Source organism: Ailuropoda melanoleuca, chromosome 18 (assembly GCF_002007445.2).
Source record: "Ailuropoda melanoleuca isolate Jingjing chromosome 18, ASM200744v2, whole genome shotgun sequence".
Classification (NCBI taxonomy): domain Eukaryota; kingdom Metazoa; phylum Chordata; class Mammalia; order Carnivora; family Ursidae; genus Ailuropoda; species Ailuropoda melanoleuca.
The window spans coordinates 13,359,652-13,373,856 of NC_048235.1; the positions used below are offsets into that span (position 1 = coordinate 13,359,652).

Below are 14,205 nucleotides of genomic sequence, written 5' to 3' on the forward strand. Positions count from 1 at the left end.
AAAAAAAGTCAAAAACTATATGCTCAATATGCAAAAGCTATCGCATAGAATAACACAAAGGAAAAGCCGCCCGGCCCAGAACCAGTGATAACTGTGGTTGCGATTTTGGTGTATCTTTCTAGTCTTTTGCTCTGTGCATATAAGTTCACCAGAAAGTCATTATCATAAGGTGATCATCTGTTAACTTTTTGAGATTCCCACGTTCCTACATATTTCTTTCTGAAAAATCACCTGGTTCCATTATGTATCCATAATCTCTTCTTTTTCTGAACTATGAAAAAAAAAAGCATGGATTATAATGTGTAGGTACACTTCAAAGACTAACACTGAAACGATCACTTGTCCTGTCTGCCACCCACCGTAAGAAGCAGACCTTGACCGAACCCCAGAAGCACTCTGTGGAACCAACCCCAATTTCCTCCTTTCCTCTGACCATCTGAGATAATAATAACCGTTATCCTGGGTTTTGTGTTAATCTTTCCCTTGCTTTCTTTAAATGTTTTTCCCCATATATACTTATATTTCCAAACAATATATTGTTTTGTTTTACATGTTTTTGAATCTTGTGTAAATTGCATCCTTTGAATTGCTTTTCAGTCAACATTGAATTTGTGATGCAACATGTAGATGTTTCTTCTCTCTTTTTCACTCTGTGCCGTTACATAAATATAAACGTGCCAGTCTGTTTTCCTCCTGTGGGCACGCGGCTTGCTAGTGTGCACGATGAAGCTACAAATACTCTCGTACATCTCGCCCGCGGCAGGTATGCGAGAGTTTCTCAAAGTATGTGCCTGGAAAGCAGAATCGGTGTCGTAGGATATGCACATATTTCATTTTACTAGGTAATAAGGTATTTCCCCAAATGGTCAGCGAGCGTGTACTCCCACCAGCAGTGTTTTCGGATTTTCTCCTGTTCCATATTCTCACCAACACTCGAGGTGTGTTTTAAAAACCTCTGGCTGGTCTGGTGGTGTAAGACGGTACGGTGGCTTTCGTCTGAATCTACCTGATCTCTAATGCATGTGAGGTTGGGTGATCAAACCACATCCGAAACAGATCTTACCCACTGTCGGGGTTCACTAACACTTTGAGAGATTCAAGGAGTCCAAAGGCACAGGTGAAGCCTGTTCATTTCCCAAGTTAGTTACTTATTGGTCTTTAGCCATTCTTTTTTATAAATTATTCGTTTAGGATTCTAAATTTCTCTCCAAAGATCATTTTAGCTCTGTTTCACATATTTTAACATGTATTTTCAATTCCATTCACTTCCAAACATTTTCTAATTTCCATCATGATTTTTGAGTAATTGATGTTTTAATTTCCAAGTTATCGGTTTCTATTAGCTATTTTCTGTTACTTTTTTTAAGATTTTATTTATTTGAGAGAAAGAGAGGGTGAGCACATGGTGGGGGTAGGCATAGGATAGGGGACAGGCAAACTCTGTGGGGAGCGGAGCCCAATGCCAGGCTTGATCCCAGGACCCTGAGATCATGACCCAAGCCAATACCAAGAGTCAGATACTTAACCGACTGAGCCACCCAGGTGCCCCTCTGTTACTTATTTCTAAATAATTTGCCTTGTGGTGAGAACTGTGTTGTGTGAATACTTTAAATGCAATTGACATGGTACCTAGCATAGTCAGTTTTTATAATTGCTTTTTATACGTGGTTGTAGCGAACCGCTTCTAATGATCTGAGGCAGTGTTCATATATGCCTATTATAGCAAACTTGTTAATTGCTTTTAATTTTATTAAAAATTGCTTTTTAGATCATTCAAATTTTCTGTACCCTTACTGAATTTTTTGTGATTATTTGTATCAATTACTAAAAGAATGTTTTTTAAAATCTTGATTTATGGTAGATGAGTGGTTTATCCTTGGAGTCCTGTCAGTTTTGCTCATGCATTTTGAAGCTATCGTATTTGGTGGGTACACGTCAGGAATTAGGTCTTCTCAAGAGGAACTTTTGTCGATGTGTATTTTTTGCCCTAAAGTCCATTTTGGGTGCTATTTTTGACAACCAGAGTTTTCTTTGGGTTGGTGTACATTTCCATCCTTTTACTTTTTACCTTGTCTCCATCTTGAAGTCTTAGGCACGTCTTTGGTAAGCAGCACATAGATGAATTTTGTTTTCCATCTAGTCCGGGGATTAAGTAATAACTTTTTCCTTTTTTTTTTTTCCCAATGTAAAGGATTTTGGTTGATCTGAAAAATGAAGTTTGGTATCAGAAATGTCATGACCCTGTATGTAAAGCAGAAAACTTCAAATCGGCCTGTGAGTTATTTTTGTGTGCATATCAAGTGAAAATTGGCTATCTACATAAAGTAGTCAAACTATTTTTTCTTGTTCAGGTTTTCCATTACCTGCTGAAGTGAGTCTCCTGTTTCTTCTGAAAGAGGTGGGTGCGGGTTTGAGTTTCTCTCATTCCTAATCTGTTCTCGGTAGGATGGTATAATTGAGCTGTGCGCCATGTCCGGATGTGTGCAGTCTGTGAACACACTCTTCAGTACATGTCACTTAGGAGTGTGCCCTAGTGACCGTGCCAATGGCCCCACGCGTCTGCTCGTGCGCACCTGCACGCTCTCACACCGAATTGCAGACGCACCTGTGTGACCACGCCCAGCCAGGGGACAAGTCTCCCATTCTTGGCTTTACAAAGAATACCAAAGTACTCCCCTTTGTGTTTCCTTCAGCAACTCTGTCTGTAGGTAGAATTGCTAGAAGTAGAATTATGTCAAAGGGTGTGTGCATTTTAAATTTTGGTAGATATTACCAGATGGCCTACTTAACCTTGTCCTTTTTAAAAAGTTTTATTTACCCAAATCATTCACATTCATTGTGAGAAAAAATTAGAAAATACATGAAAAGCCAAAGGGAATAAACTTATCCTCAGCTAGAATTTGACCACTCAGGGGTAACTGATGTGTTTCAGCATCTGTCTTCCAGAATTTCTGTTGATGTGTGCTCACGTGTGTATATTTTCAAGGTCACGGTATGCATCCTATCTTATAGGCTTTTTTCCAAGTTCATTTTCACGAGTGCTTATTACTAGTCGGTATCCATAAAAATGGTAGGAAATTAGGCTTCACAATTAAAGAGAGCACCAGTTTACCCTGCATTTTTGCCAACATTGTTTATTTTTACCTTTTAGTCCTTACCACCCTGTTTGGTATTTAATACCATAAAATACAAAAAGTGGTATTTTAGTCATTTTAGTTTACATTTCTTAATGTATTGAGGAAGTGGAACTTCTTTCAGATTTCCTGTTTGTATTTGTTATTGTCAGTGGCTGACCTCTGTCCACTTTTCTCTGAGGCTTATTGATATTTTACGGGAACTTTTTATTAACTCTTTGATCAGGTTATTTTCTAGAATGAACATTTTAGTGTTCTTTTTTCCCACATCTATCAGCCTTTTCCTTTCTAGTGTTCTGGTTAGAATGAAAGTTACGTGCTACAGGCTAAGTGCTCAGTCTATTGTCAGTGGCTGACCTCTGTCCACTTTTCTCTGAGGTCTTATTGATATTTTACGGGAACTTTTTATTAACTCTTTGATCAGGTTATTTTCTAGAATGAACATTTTAGTGTTCTTTTTTCCCACATCTATCAGCCTTTTCCTTTCTAGTGTTCTGGTTAGAATGAAAGTTACGTGCTACAGGCTAAGTGCTCAGTCTACATTCTAGATAATGGTCTGCTACCCATTCGATTGGACCGAAAACTGTCTCTGGAAAAAATTCATACATCTAAGATAGACAGGAGCTGGACCAACGTAGCTGACAGCCAGCTTCCCTGGTACACTATTAGGTTAAAATGTTCCTGAAATACCCAAGAGAAAATTAAATCTTTTAAATAAACTTTGCCTCTAAGAGGAGGTGTATGTCATCCTTGTGTGTTTGGAGGCTGATTTTGATGCATGTTTTTGTGGTGTCAGTGAATTTTTAAAAATGGCTTTTTCTGCTTATCCAGTAATGCCAAGTTGAAAGTATTTTGGTATGTTGTATTACCGCTGCTCGGACAGAACTTTTTTTTATTATTTAAAGTAGAAAATTAATAAAAGATGGAACAGCTTAATGAATTCCCATGTACCTGTCACATCGTTTTAACAGTTTATATTTTGCATTTCTGCTTCCTCTGGCTTTTTTGCTTTTATTTTTTTATTTTTAAAGATTTTATTTATTTATTAGACAGAGATAGAAACAGCCAGCGAGAGAGGGAACACAAGCAGGGGGAGTGGGAGAGGAAGAAGCAGGCTCATAGCTGAGGAGCCTGACGTGGGGCTCGATCCCATAANGTGTACCTGTCACATCGTTTTAACAGTTTATATTTTGCATTTCTGCTTCCTCTGGCTTTTTTGCTTTTAGTATTTTAAAATGAATTACCAGTCAGTGTTAGTTACCTGTTTTTCTGTTGCATTGATCATCTTAGTTTTTTAAACATTTCTGGTATTTTCCCCCTATAGAAATATTGTCCAAGGACAGCACGCTCTCCATTCACCTAGATTTGCCATCGTCAACACTTGGCCATGTTTGTTTTCTCCCTCTGCTGTTCGGGCGCACGTTGTTATTTTTGGATGACTTTTTGTTTTAGTCCATTCAGGCTGCTATAACACGATACCATACACTGGATGGCTTATGAACCACAGAAGTTCCTTTCTCACAGTTCTGCGGCTGGAAGTCTGAGCTCAGGGCACTGGCCGATCTGGTGCCCGGTCGCTGTCTGGGTCATAGCCATCTTCTCGCCGCCCCCCCCACCCCCACCCTCCGTCACAGGGATGAAGGAGGTCTCTGGGGTCCCTTTTATAAGGTTACTGATCCCAGTCATGAGGGCTGTACCCTCAAGACCTAATCGCCTCCCAACAGCGTCCTTCCTAATACCATGACATCGGGGGTTAAGATTTCAACTCAGGAATGTGGGGTAATACATTCAGTCCATCACAAATCTCTTGAGGGGAATTTGCAGCCATCAGAACCCTACATCTCTTCACGTTTAAGCATGTAGCTAGAGATATTTAGCTTAAGGATATTCTTAAATGAATATGGTAAAATTTTAAAATTCAGGAAATTGAATGTTGATACAATACTGTTATCTAATATGCAAATCCATACTATCTTGCCAGTTGTCTCAACTGTTTTTAACAGTTTTTAAATTCATGTTATTCTTAAAATATTTTATAAATAGAAAAATCAGCCTTTTAAGATTGCAGATAGACTTTCCAGTTTGCCTTCAGCTGGATTATCTGCTTTATAAAAAATTCAATCTACCCATCTAGCCCCATCTGTGTATATTGAAAAAAACGTACTGGGGTGGGGGGCATTTCCAGATTTAGAGTTTCGAGTATCTGAGCTACGGTGGCAGCAACATTTGAATCAATGAACTCATTCCCATGGCGACTGTCTTAGAGACAGTATCATCCAGAATATTTAGTGTCTGTGCAAGAACTGATCTTATACCGAGTACCTTAATTTAACATAGACTGTCGAGTGAGAGCAGCACATATTCTCCTTGACCGACCTGTATTTTCTCCCTTTCACACTCTCCCCCACCTTCCCCTTTCCAACCAAAGGAAGAAGAGTTCACGGCAGCTGAAACCATGAACAGTGACACCCAGAATCCTCATGAGCCGCCATCGGGTCTGTCGTCAAAAGATGCCATTTCCGATGCCGCCTGGGACAGTGGCCTTGACGAGGCTGACTTTGTGGAAGCTGCTGAAGATGCCGAACTGGCCGAAGCTGCAGAGTGCGGTCTGCTCGGTACTGCGGCGGAGACGCTGGTCCCCGATGAACCGATCACGCAGGTATTACAAGAGTAGCTCATTAGCCGCGGACTCTTACGTAACCGGCTGTGATTTGGCCTGAAGACGGTTTAGTAACCTAAATATATTAAGTTAGAGTAACTTCTTATTAAACCTGTTTATAAAAACCAAGTTTCATCACTTCTCAATTCCTAGTTTTTACTGAAGTAAGCCGGTTTTATTGAAAATTAGCTTAGAAATCTTATTGATTGACCAGAGTTGGCCTGTGTTCATATCAGCTTAATTTTGCATGTCTATTTATAGGTTAAGACTCTAAATCTTATTAAAAATTTTTAATTGAAGTATATTTGACATACAGTATCCTATTCAGGTATATATCCTGCTGATCTCTTTAAACATTACAAAATGATCCCCATGGTAAGTCTAGTTACCATGTCATCACACAGTTATTGCAGTATTACTGACTATATGCCCTCTACTGCATATCACATCCTCATGACTTATTCTGTAACTGGAAGTTTATACCTCTTAATCTCTTCACCTTTCTCACCCCCCCCAACCCCTCCTCCCTCTTATAACCAATAATTTCTTGTATCTAGGAGATTGTTTCTTTTTGGTTTTATAGATTCCACATATAAATGTAGTCATATGGAATTTGTCTTTGACTTATTTCACTCAGCATAATACACTCTACTTCCAGCCATGTGGTTACAAAAGGCCAGGTTTTTATTTTTTATTCTCTTATGGCTGTGTAATATTCCTCTGTGTGTGTGTGTGTGTGTGTGTGTGTGTGTGTGTGGTGTGTATGCACTCATTTTCTTTATTCATCTATCAGTGGACACTTAGGTTGCTTCCATATCTTGGCTGCTTCAGGAAACAGTAACACTTCAGTAAACCTAAGTATGATACATTCCTCTTAGTGTTTTCATTTTCTTCAGGTAAATACCCAGAAGAAGTGGAATTACTGGATCATATGGTATTTCTGAGTTTTTGAGGAACCTCCATACTGTTTTCCATAGTGGTTGCACCAACTTACTTACATTCCCACCAACAGTGCACGAGCGTTCCCTTTTCTCTACATCCTCACCAACACTTGTTATTTCTTATCTTTTTGATAATAGCAATCTGATGGGTGTGAGGTATGATACTCACTGTGGTTTTTTTTTTTTTTTTTAAGATTTTATTTATTTGAGAGAGAGAAAGCACACGCAAGCGCATGAGCGGGGTAGAGGGCCAGAGGGAGAGGGAGGAGCAGACTCTTTGCTGAGCGGGGCGCCAGATGTGGGTCTTGATGCCAGGACCCCGGGATCATGACCTGAGCTGAAGGCAGATGCTTAACCAACTGAGGCACCCAGGCGTCCCCTTCATTTGGTTTTGATTTGCATTTCCCTGGTGACCAGTGTTATTGAGCCATCTTTTCACATGTCTGTTGTCTGTGTGTTTATCTTCCTTGGAAAAATGTCTATTCAAGTTCTCTGCCCATTTAAATTTTTTTTTATATTGTGCAAGTTCTTTGTATATTTTGGATATTAACCTCTTATTGAATATATGATTTACAGATATCTTTTCCCTTTCAGTAGGTTGCCTTTTCATTTTGTTGATTGTTTCCTTTGCTGTGCAGAAGCTTTTGAGTTTGATATAATCCCATTTGTTAATTTCAGCTTTTATTGCCCTTGCCTAAAGAGATTGGTCCTCTAAAAACCAAAACCAAAACAAAAACACATAGAAAGAGGGAGGGGTAAGGGCTGAGGGAGAGGGAGAGAGAGAATCTTAAGCAGGCTCCATGCCCAGCACAGAGCCCAACCTGGGGCTCGCTCTCATGACCCTGTAATTTTCTTTGTGAGATCTTTGTCTGGTTTTGGTTATCAGTTATGCTGACCTTGTAAAATGAATTTGAAAGCACTCCTTCTCTTCAGTTTTCTGGAATAATTTGAGAAGAAGAGGTACTACCTCTTTAAATGTTGGGTAGAATTTACCTGTGAGATCGCCTCGTCTTGGGCTTTAGTTTTTTGGGAGTTGTTAAATGACAGATTCCGTTTCATTACTTATAATTGGTCTACTCAGATTTTCTATTTCTTAGTGTTTCAGTCTTAGAAGGTTGTATATTAAGAATTTATCACTTTCTTCTAGGTTGTCCATTTTGTTGGTGTATAATTGTTTGTAGTAATCTCATGATTCTTAGAATTTCTGTGGTGTCCGCCAGTTCTGACTTTATTGGTGCCCTTCTCTTTTTCTTAATGAGTCTGGCTAGAGATTTATCCATTTTATCTTTTCAAAGAACCAGCTTTTAGTTTCACTAATCTTTTCTATTCATTTTTTTATTCTCCATTTATTTCCTCTCTGGTGTTTATTATTTCCTTCCTTCTGCTAACTTTGGGCTTTGGTCTTCTTTTTCTAGCTCCTTTAGGTATAAAGTAAGATTGTTTATTTGGGACTTTTCTTGCTTCTTGAGGTAAGCCCGTATCACTATGAACTTCCTTCTGAGAACTGCTGTTGCTGTGTCCCCTAGATTGTGGAAAATTGTTTCCATTTTCTCTGTCCTACGGTATTTTTCAGTTTCCTCTTTGATTTCTTCATCAGCTCATTGGTTGTCCAGTAGCATGTTGCTTATTCTCCACATTTGTATTTTTTCCAGTTTTCTTATTGATTTCTAGTTTTATACTGTTATAATCAGAGAAGATGCTTAATACGATTTCGGTTTGCCTGAATTTGAGACATGTGATCTTTCTTGGAGAAAACTCCAGGTGCACGTGAAATGAACGTGTATTCCATAGTTTTGGGATGAAATGTTCTGTATATATTAAGTCCCTCTGGTCTAATGTGTCGTTTAAGGCCAAGGTTTCCTCATCGATTTTCTCTCTGGATGACACAGATTTAGTGGGGGTATTAAAGTCCCGTATTATTACTGTATTGTTAATTTCTCCCTTTATGTCTAATACCCGCTTGGTGTTTATGTGCTCCTGTGTTGGGTACATAGATGTTTGTGAATGTTCTATCCTCTTCTTGTATTGACCCCTGATCGTGATGGAATGCCCTTCTCTGTCCTGTTACAGGCTTTGTTTTAAAGTCTAAGTATTGCTGCACCAGCTTTTTTTCCCCATTCCGTTTGCGTGGAGTATCATCTTATTCCATTCCTTCGCTCTCAGTCTGTGTTTAGGTCTGACGTGTGTTTCTTGTAGGCAGCATGTAGATGGCTCAGTTTTTAAATCCATTTAGCGACACCGTGTCTTATGATTGGAGCATATCGAAAGTCATTTTGTTAACCATTTTCTGGTTGCTTTTGTTGTTCTTTGTACCTTTCTTGGTCTCTTCCCTGGTTTGATGGTTTTCTTTAGTGTTTGGGTTCCTTTCACTTTGTCTGGTTTAGGGTTTTGGTTATCACAAGGTTCATATATATTGACCTATATATAAAACAGTCTATTTATTTTAAAATGATAGTCGTCATTTCTGGGCGCCTGGGTGGCACAGCAGTTAAGCGTCTGCCTTCGGCTCAGGGCGTGATCCCAGCGTTATAGGATCGANTAAAATGATAGTCGTCATTTCTGGGCGCCTGGGTGGCACAGCGGTTAAGTGTCTGCCTTCGGCTCAGGGCGTGATCCCAGCGTTATAGGATTGAGCCCCACATCAGGCTCCTCTGCTATGAGCCTGCTTCTTCCTCTCCCACTCCCCCTGCTTGTGTTCCCTCTCTCACTGGCTGTCTCTAGCTCTGTTGAATAAATAAAATCTTAAAAAAAAAAAAAAATTATAGTCATTTCTAATCCTTGGTGGGATGGCTGGGGCTAGCCTGGGCCAGGCAGTCCCAGGCTCCTCTGTGCCTGGGGTGGAGGGGGTGTGTGCTGGGCCAGAACGGCTGCAGTGGGCACAGGCCAGATGGTCCTGGTCTCCTCTTCACTACTGCCGCCCCAGCGACGTGGCTGGAGCTGGTGTGTACACAGGTTGGGGGGTCCTGGCACACTGTGTCAGGGGTGTCCCAGGGGGTTGGCTGGAGCTGGAGTGGGCGTGGGCTGGGGTGTCCTGGTGCACAGGCAGTGCCGGGGGAACAGCTGGGGCTCTGCACACCACCCTGCAGCTGCCAGGTCTAGAGGCCCAGGCGCTCAAGGGGACAGCCCTAGAGGAGGGTTCGAGGGCCCGGAGCCTGCTGCAGCCAGGCTCTCCAGGCAGAGGGGGAAAGTAAACAATGGTACTCCACAGCCCCTCCAGCCCCAGAGAGTTCCAGCACTTGCCCTACAGCATGGCGGATATTCTAAGGTTAGTAAATGGGTTTCCTTCACTTACAAGTCTCTTTGTCCTTCAGACTGATATTTTGGTTTTGGATTTTTTTTTTTTTTTTGCTGTGCGCCCCGGGCTGGCAAGTCGGCATGTAGGCCCCTCAGTGTTCGTCCTCCTGCTGCGGGCCATCACTTCAGGCTAGGGGTTCCCACCGTCACCGCGCGTCCATCTCTCACCGTGGGGTCCCCCGGCGTCTGTGCAGCGGCGCTTCCGTCAGGCCTTGGGTGTTCTGCAGGGGGAACTGCTGTACATTCGGCGAGTTCAGGGTCTTTCTGTGCCGTCTCAGAACGCCGCCCTCTGCCGATTCAGGTTAGAACTCTTGTCGGTCAGCGTCTGGTCGGTTAGCGTCTGGAACGTGGCCTCTGAGACCACTTATACAATCAAACTTGCTGCTTAACGTGGTCACTCAAACCAACGGACCACGAACAAAGTAATAGTAAAGTTTGGTGACAAGCCAGCCTGAGGTACAAGACAAGTCTAACGTCTCCATGTTTATTTACAAAAGGACAGTGTCAGAGGCAACAGCAGGAGCAGGGGACTGGTCTGTGTAGAGTCACGTTCCAGTAGACCGGTCTTTCTGGTCCAGGAGCTTCTCTAATTGATGGTTGATATTTTGTAGGTGGTTTCCAGCTCCCAGAAGGGTTCTCGCTTTGAGTAACAGAGCTGGAAGGCTGGATGAATCATACTGTTGAAGGAAAATTATATTTGGATTAACAGGCATCAAAAACTTTTATAACCCTACCGGTTATACGGCTCAGGGCTAAGTAGAGCTTTTCATTGACTTTCATTTTTTAAATTCCTTAGGATCATTTAAAAAATTGGTTTAATCCTTTTCCTTAGGGCATAATTAATAAGGTTACCAGGGACTGCTCTAGAAAGCTTAGGCTGATCTTCTCCCAGAAGACCAGTTGGTTCCAAGAACTATGGCATCTAAATTAATTATTTAAAACAAAATCATTCCTCATACAGATTGAGGCTTGGTTTGGGCAAGTCTGCTGACCTCATGCCTATTTTAAACCCAGAAAACTGTAAGGCAGATTAACTTTTACTGGAAGAATTATTGGAAGGAGAATTCCAGGCCCATAAAAGTTCATGAGGAAAGAAGTCATCATCTAGAAAAATTTATGGGCAAGACTAAAGACGAAATTAGAATACAAACTCAACATAAGTCAGAAATCAAAACCCAACTCATGATTTGGAAATAACAAACCCAAGCTTCGTGTTGTGAGCTGCATCCAAGGATGAGGGACTGCATCCCCTTACAGGATTTGCTCATACTTAGGGTGATTGTTGAATTTCATGTCCTCAGTGTGTTTTCCTTAGTAATGAAAAGAGCAGCCTTGAGCAGAGAAGCTGTGCAACTGTTACTACCGCCCACATAATCATTTTTTCTAGACTCTACCCTACCCTATTACTGTGGACTTCAGTCAAACAGATATTTGAGAGCCTACGGTATTCAGGCTGCCGTGGGACACTTGCTTTCAGGGAGGCATGAGGGGTAGGACTAACATTTGGTGTTAGAGTTCTGGTTTAGGAAGGAGGACAGATCCTCAAATATCTACTTTGCACAAAGGAAGACAGACCCTACAAGAGAGCACAGAAGGCCTGTGGGTACGCAAAGGACACTTAGTAAGAGTAGTGTATTCCGAACAAAGTCGAGTCTCAAGTCTCTGTTTTCACCAAAGTTATGTTCAAATTCAAACAGTGCTATGATCATCTCCAAGTTAGTCACTAAATCTCCACTCCAAGCAAGCTTTAGAGTCTCTGGGTGCTGTCACAGGAAACATTGATGTAAAAGCATTCTATTTTCAGATCTAATATACAAACTGAAGGCTTCTAAATCAGTGTAAAAAAACTTAATATTGAATTTCGAAGTGAAGAATACAAGTATGATCATAAGCTATATGTATTTACATTTCATGTAAAATTCTGTTTTTTTTTTTTCCTGTAACTTAAACTTCTCTTGATCTGAGCTGGCTGTCANTGAACTTCCTTCTGAGAACTGCTGTTGCTGTGTCCCCTAGATTGTGGAAAATTGTTTCCATTTTCTCTGTCCCACGGTATTTTTCAGTTTCCTCTTTGATTTCTTCATCAGTNATGCCCTGGATCTTCTGAATCACAGTGAAAAATAAAAATTAAAGTTACCGTTTCCTTTACATAAGGTTCTTTCTCTTGAATATCCAAATAATCTTGATGAAGCTGTTTTAGGTTCGATAAGAAACACGCTGCATTCCTCAGGGAAGCTCTTCTCTCCTTAAGTTCATCATATTTTATTTGTAGTTGTTTCAGCTGCGGGTCTAACCTGCAACAACAACAACACGATGTCCCCCAAAGGAACGCCTGCAGGAAGGTGCAACAGCCCACAGGGTCAGAGGCTGAGTGCACGGGTCCACTGAGGCAGGCCCACGCAGGGGACGGGGGCTAGGTCTTTAAAAATACCTTCAGTTCTGAAATTATGAATGTGTGGCAGGGTCTAGATTTCAATTTAAAATATAGACCAAACTCTGAAATACAATACACAGTGAGTGATTAGAAATGACACCCGCAGATGCCTTGTATGGCCCACAGCCCATCTGGGCATTTTGTGGGAACTGTGGGGAACTACTGAATTACAACAACGCGGTTCACTTCTCCCAGCCTCGGCCAGGGTGTGCGCGCTGCAGGGCAACAGCAGAAGTGTGGATGAAAGACCTTCCCTTTGCCCATTTTCCAAGATCCAATAAAACCAGTGGAAAAATGATCAGAATGCCTGGATGAAAAATGCATAGGTAAGCTATCTCTCCCGGTGTCTTAGTTTCTTATCTATAAAATAAAAAGGGATATCTTGAATTTTATGGACAAGGAAGGGCAGAGGCTGCCAATTTTTTATTCTTTTAAAAAGCAACTGTCCTCTAATGTAATTTTAGAAAAGTCCTTTGAACAGTTGTGTCTGTTGAGCAAATGCAGCGTTGTGGAAAAGCTGACAAGAGCTGTGGCCAGGAGCGCAGGGCTGCCAGCCCGGCTGCAGACAGGGATCCTGGCCCCCGACTTCCTAGGGACGGGGTTGTGGGTAAGTCACCTCCCCCTGGCCTGCGATTTTCTACATGTAATGTCAGAATAACGATACACCGCATTCTTTCTAGGCCTTTTCAAGATGTACTTTTCAATGTCTAGAATTGTATCTAGAAAAGGAACCAAGAAGCCGGACTTTAAAATGTCTTTTTCTTATGAAACCGGCATGAAACCCACCTCCAGGATTATGAGGGTAACGGACGAATACATAAAGCTTTAGGCCAGTGCCCGGCACACACAGGAAGCTCGTTCAAACGCGGTTTTCTTTAGGCCTGAGCCGGTGGAAGCTTGACCCCAGGCCACAGGCTGGACGGGGAGCCACCGGGCTAGACACCCAAGCTCTCCCTCCTCCTAACTTCTCTGGCATCTTCTGTAAACTCCGCACTGTAATGAGCTACAGGCGGCCCTCTCTGGTAACAGCCTTCTCTCGCCCTGTGCCTCCGAGCGCAGAGTAGAGCCGACTGCCGCCCTGTCCGCTGCTCACTGCCCCTCAGCTCCCGCGGCCGAGTCGGCCGCACGGACCACCGCCCGCAGCCCCGACGGCTGCAGCACGCCCGGCTTCCGAACCCCACCGCCGACACCGCCCGGCCCCACGCGGGACGCGTCCACACGAGTGCCGCGCCGACGGCGCATTGACAAGAGCCGGGAACACACAGCCCGAACTGAACGCGTCCGCTTCGTGTCGATTTATTCACTTAATTCTCGCAGCACCCTGGGAGGGGTGGGTATAGGGCTCGTTACAGCCTGCCCCACGGTGCACAGCCGGTAAGTGGCGGAACCTGGGTTCAAACCCGGGCAGCCTCGTCCCAGAGTCTGTGCTCGGAATCTCTACGGAGGCTGCCTCGCAGGCCGAGCTGAGAGATCCGGTGGCAGAGCGGTCAGTGCCGAGTTCGCCTTNAGTTATGCTGACCTTGTAAAATGAATTTGAAAGCACTCCTTCTCTTCAGTTTTCTGGAATAATTTGAGAAGAAGAGGTACTACCTCTTTAAATGTTGGGTAGAATTTACCTGTGAGATCGCCTCGTCTCGGGCTTTAGTTTTTTGGGAGTTGTTAAATGACAGATTCCGTTTCATTACTTATAATTGGTCTACTCGGATTTTCTATTTCTTAGTGTTTCAGTCTTAGAAGGTTGTA

The 14,205-nt window shown here is 42.4% G+C and overlaps 1 protein-coding gene and 1 long non-coding RNA gene across 5 annotated transcripts in view; one reads left to right on the forward strand and one right to left on the reverse strand.

Annotated features, from left to right (window-relative positions):
* Nucleotides 1-5,833, forward strand: part of PRIMPOL (primase and DNA directed polymerase) — a 51,393-nt gene extending 45,560 nt beyond the window's left edge. For all 3 annotated transcript variants that reach the window (XM_002914017.4, XM_011237580.3, XM_034647756.1), the window contains 3 exons: nt 2,192-2,274; nt 2,352-2,398; nt 5,563-5,833. In XM_002914017.4, the coding sequence (XP_002914063.1) occupies nt 2,192-2,274; nt 2,352-2,398; nt 5,563-5,808 (376 nt within the window). In that variant the 3' untranslated portion in view covers nt 5,809-5,833. The remainder of the gene's footprint in view (nt 1-2,191; nt 2,275-2,351; nt 2,399-5,562) is intronic.
* Nucleotides 3,482-13,959, reverse strand: LOC117797104. Of its 2 annotated transcripts, XR_004621993.1 has the most exons (4): nt 12,166-13,959; nt 10,027-10,705; nt 4,297-5,869; nt 3,482-4,085 (listed from the first exon to the last, which is right to left on the reverse strand). It is a non-coding gene; the product is annotated as an uncharacterized LOC117797104 (long non-coding RNA). The 2 variants fall into 2 exon arrangements; XR_004621992.1 differs by lacking the exons at nt 3,482-4,085; nt 4,297-5,869 and having other exon boundaries at nt 9,274-10,705.
* Between the last annotated feature and the right edge of the window lie 246 nt (nt 13,960-14,205).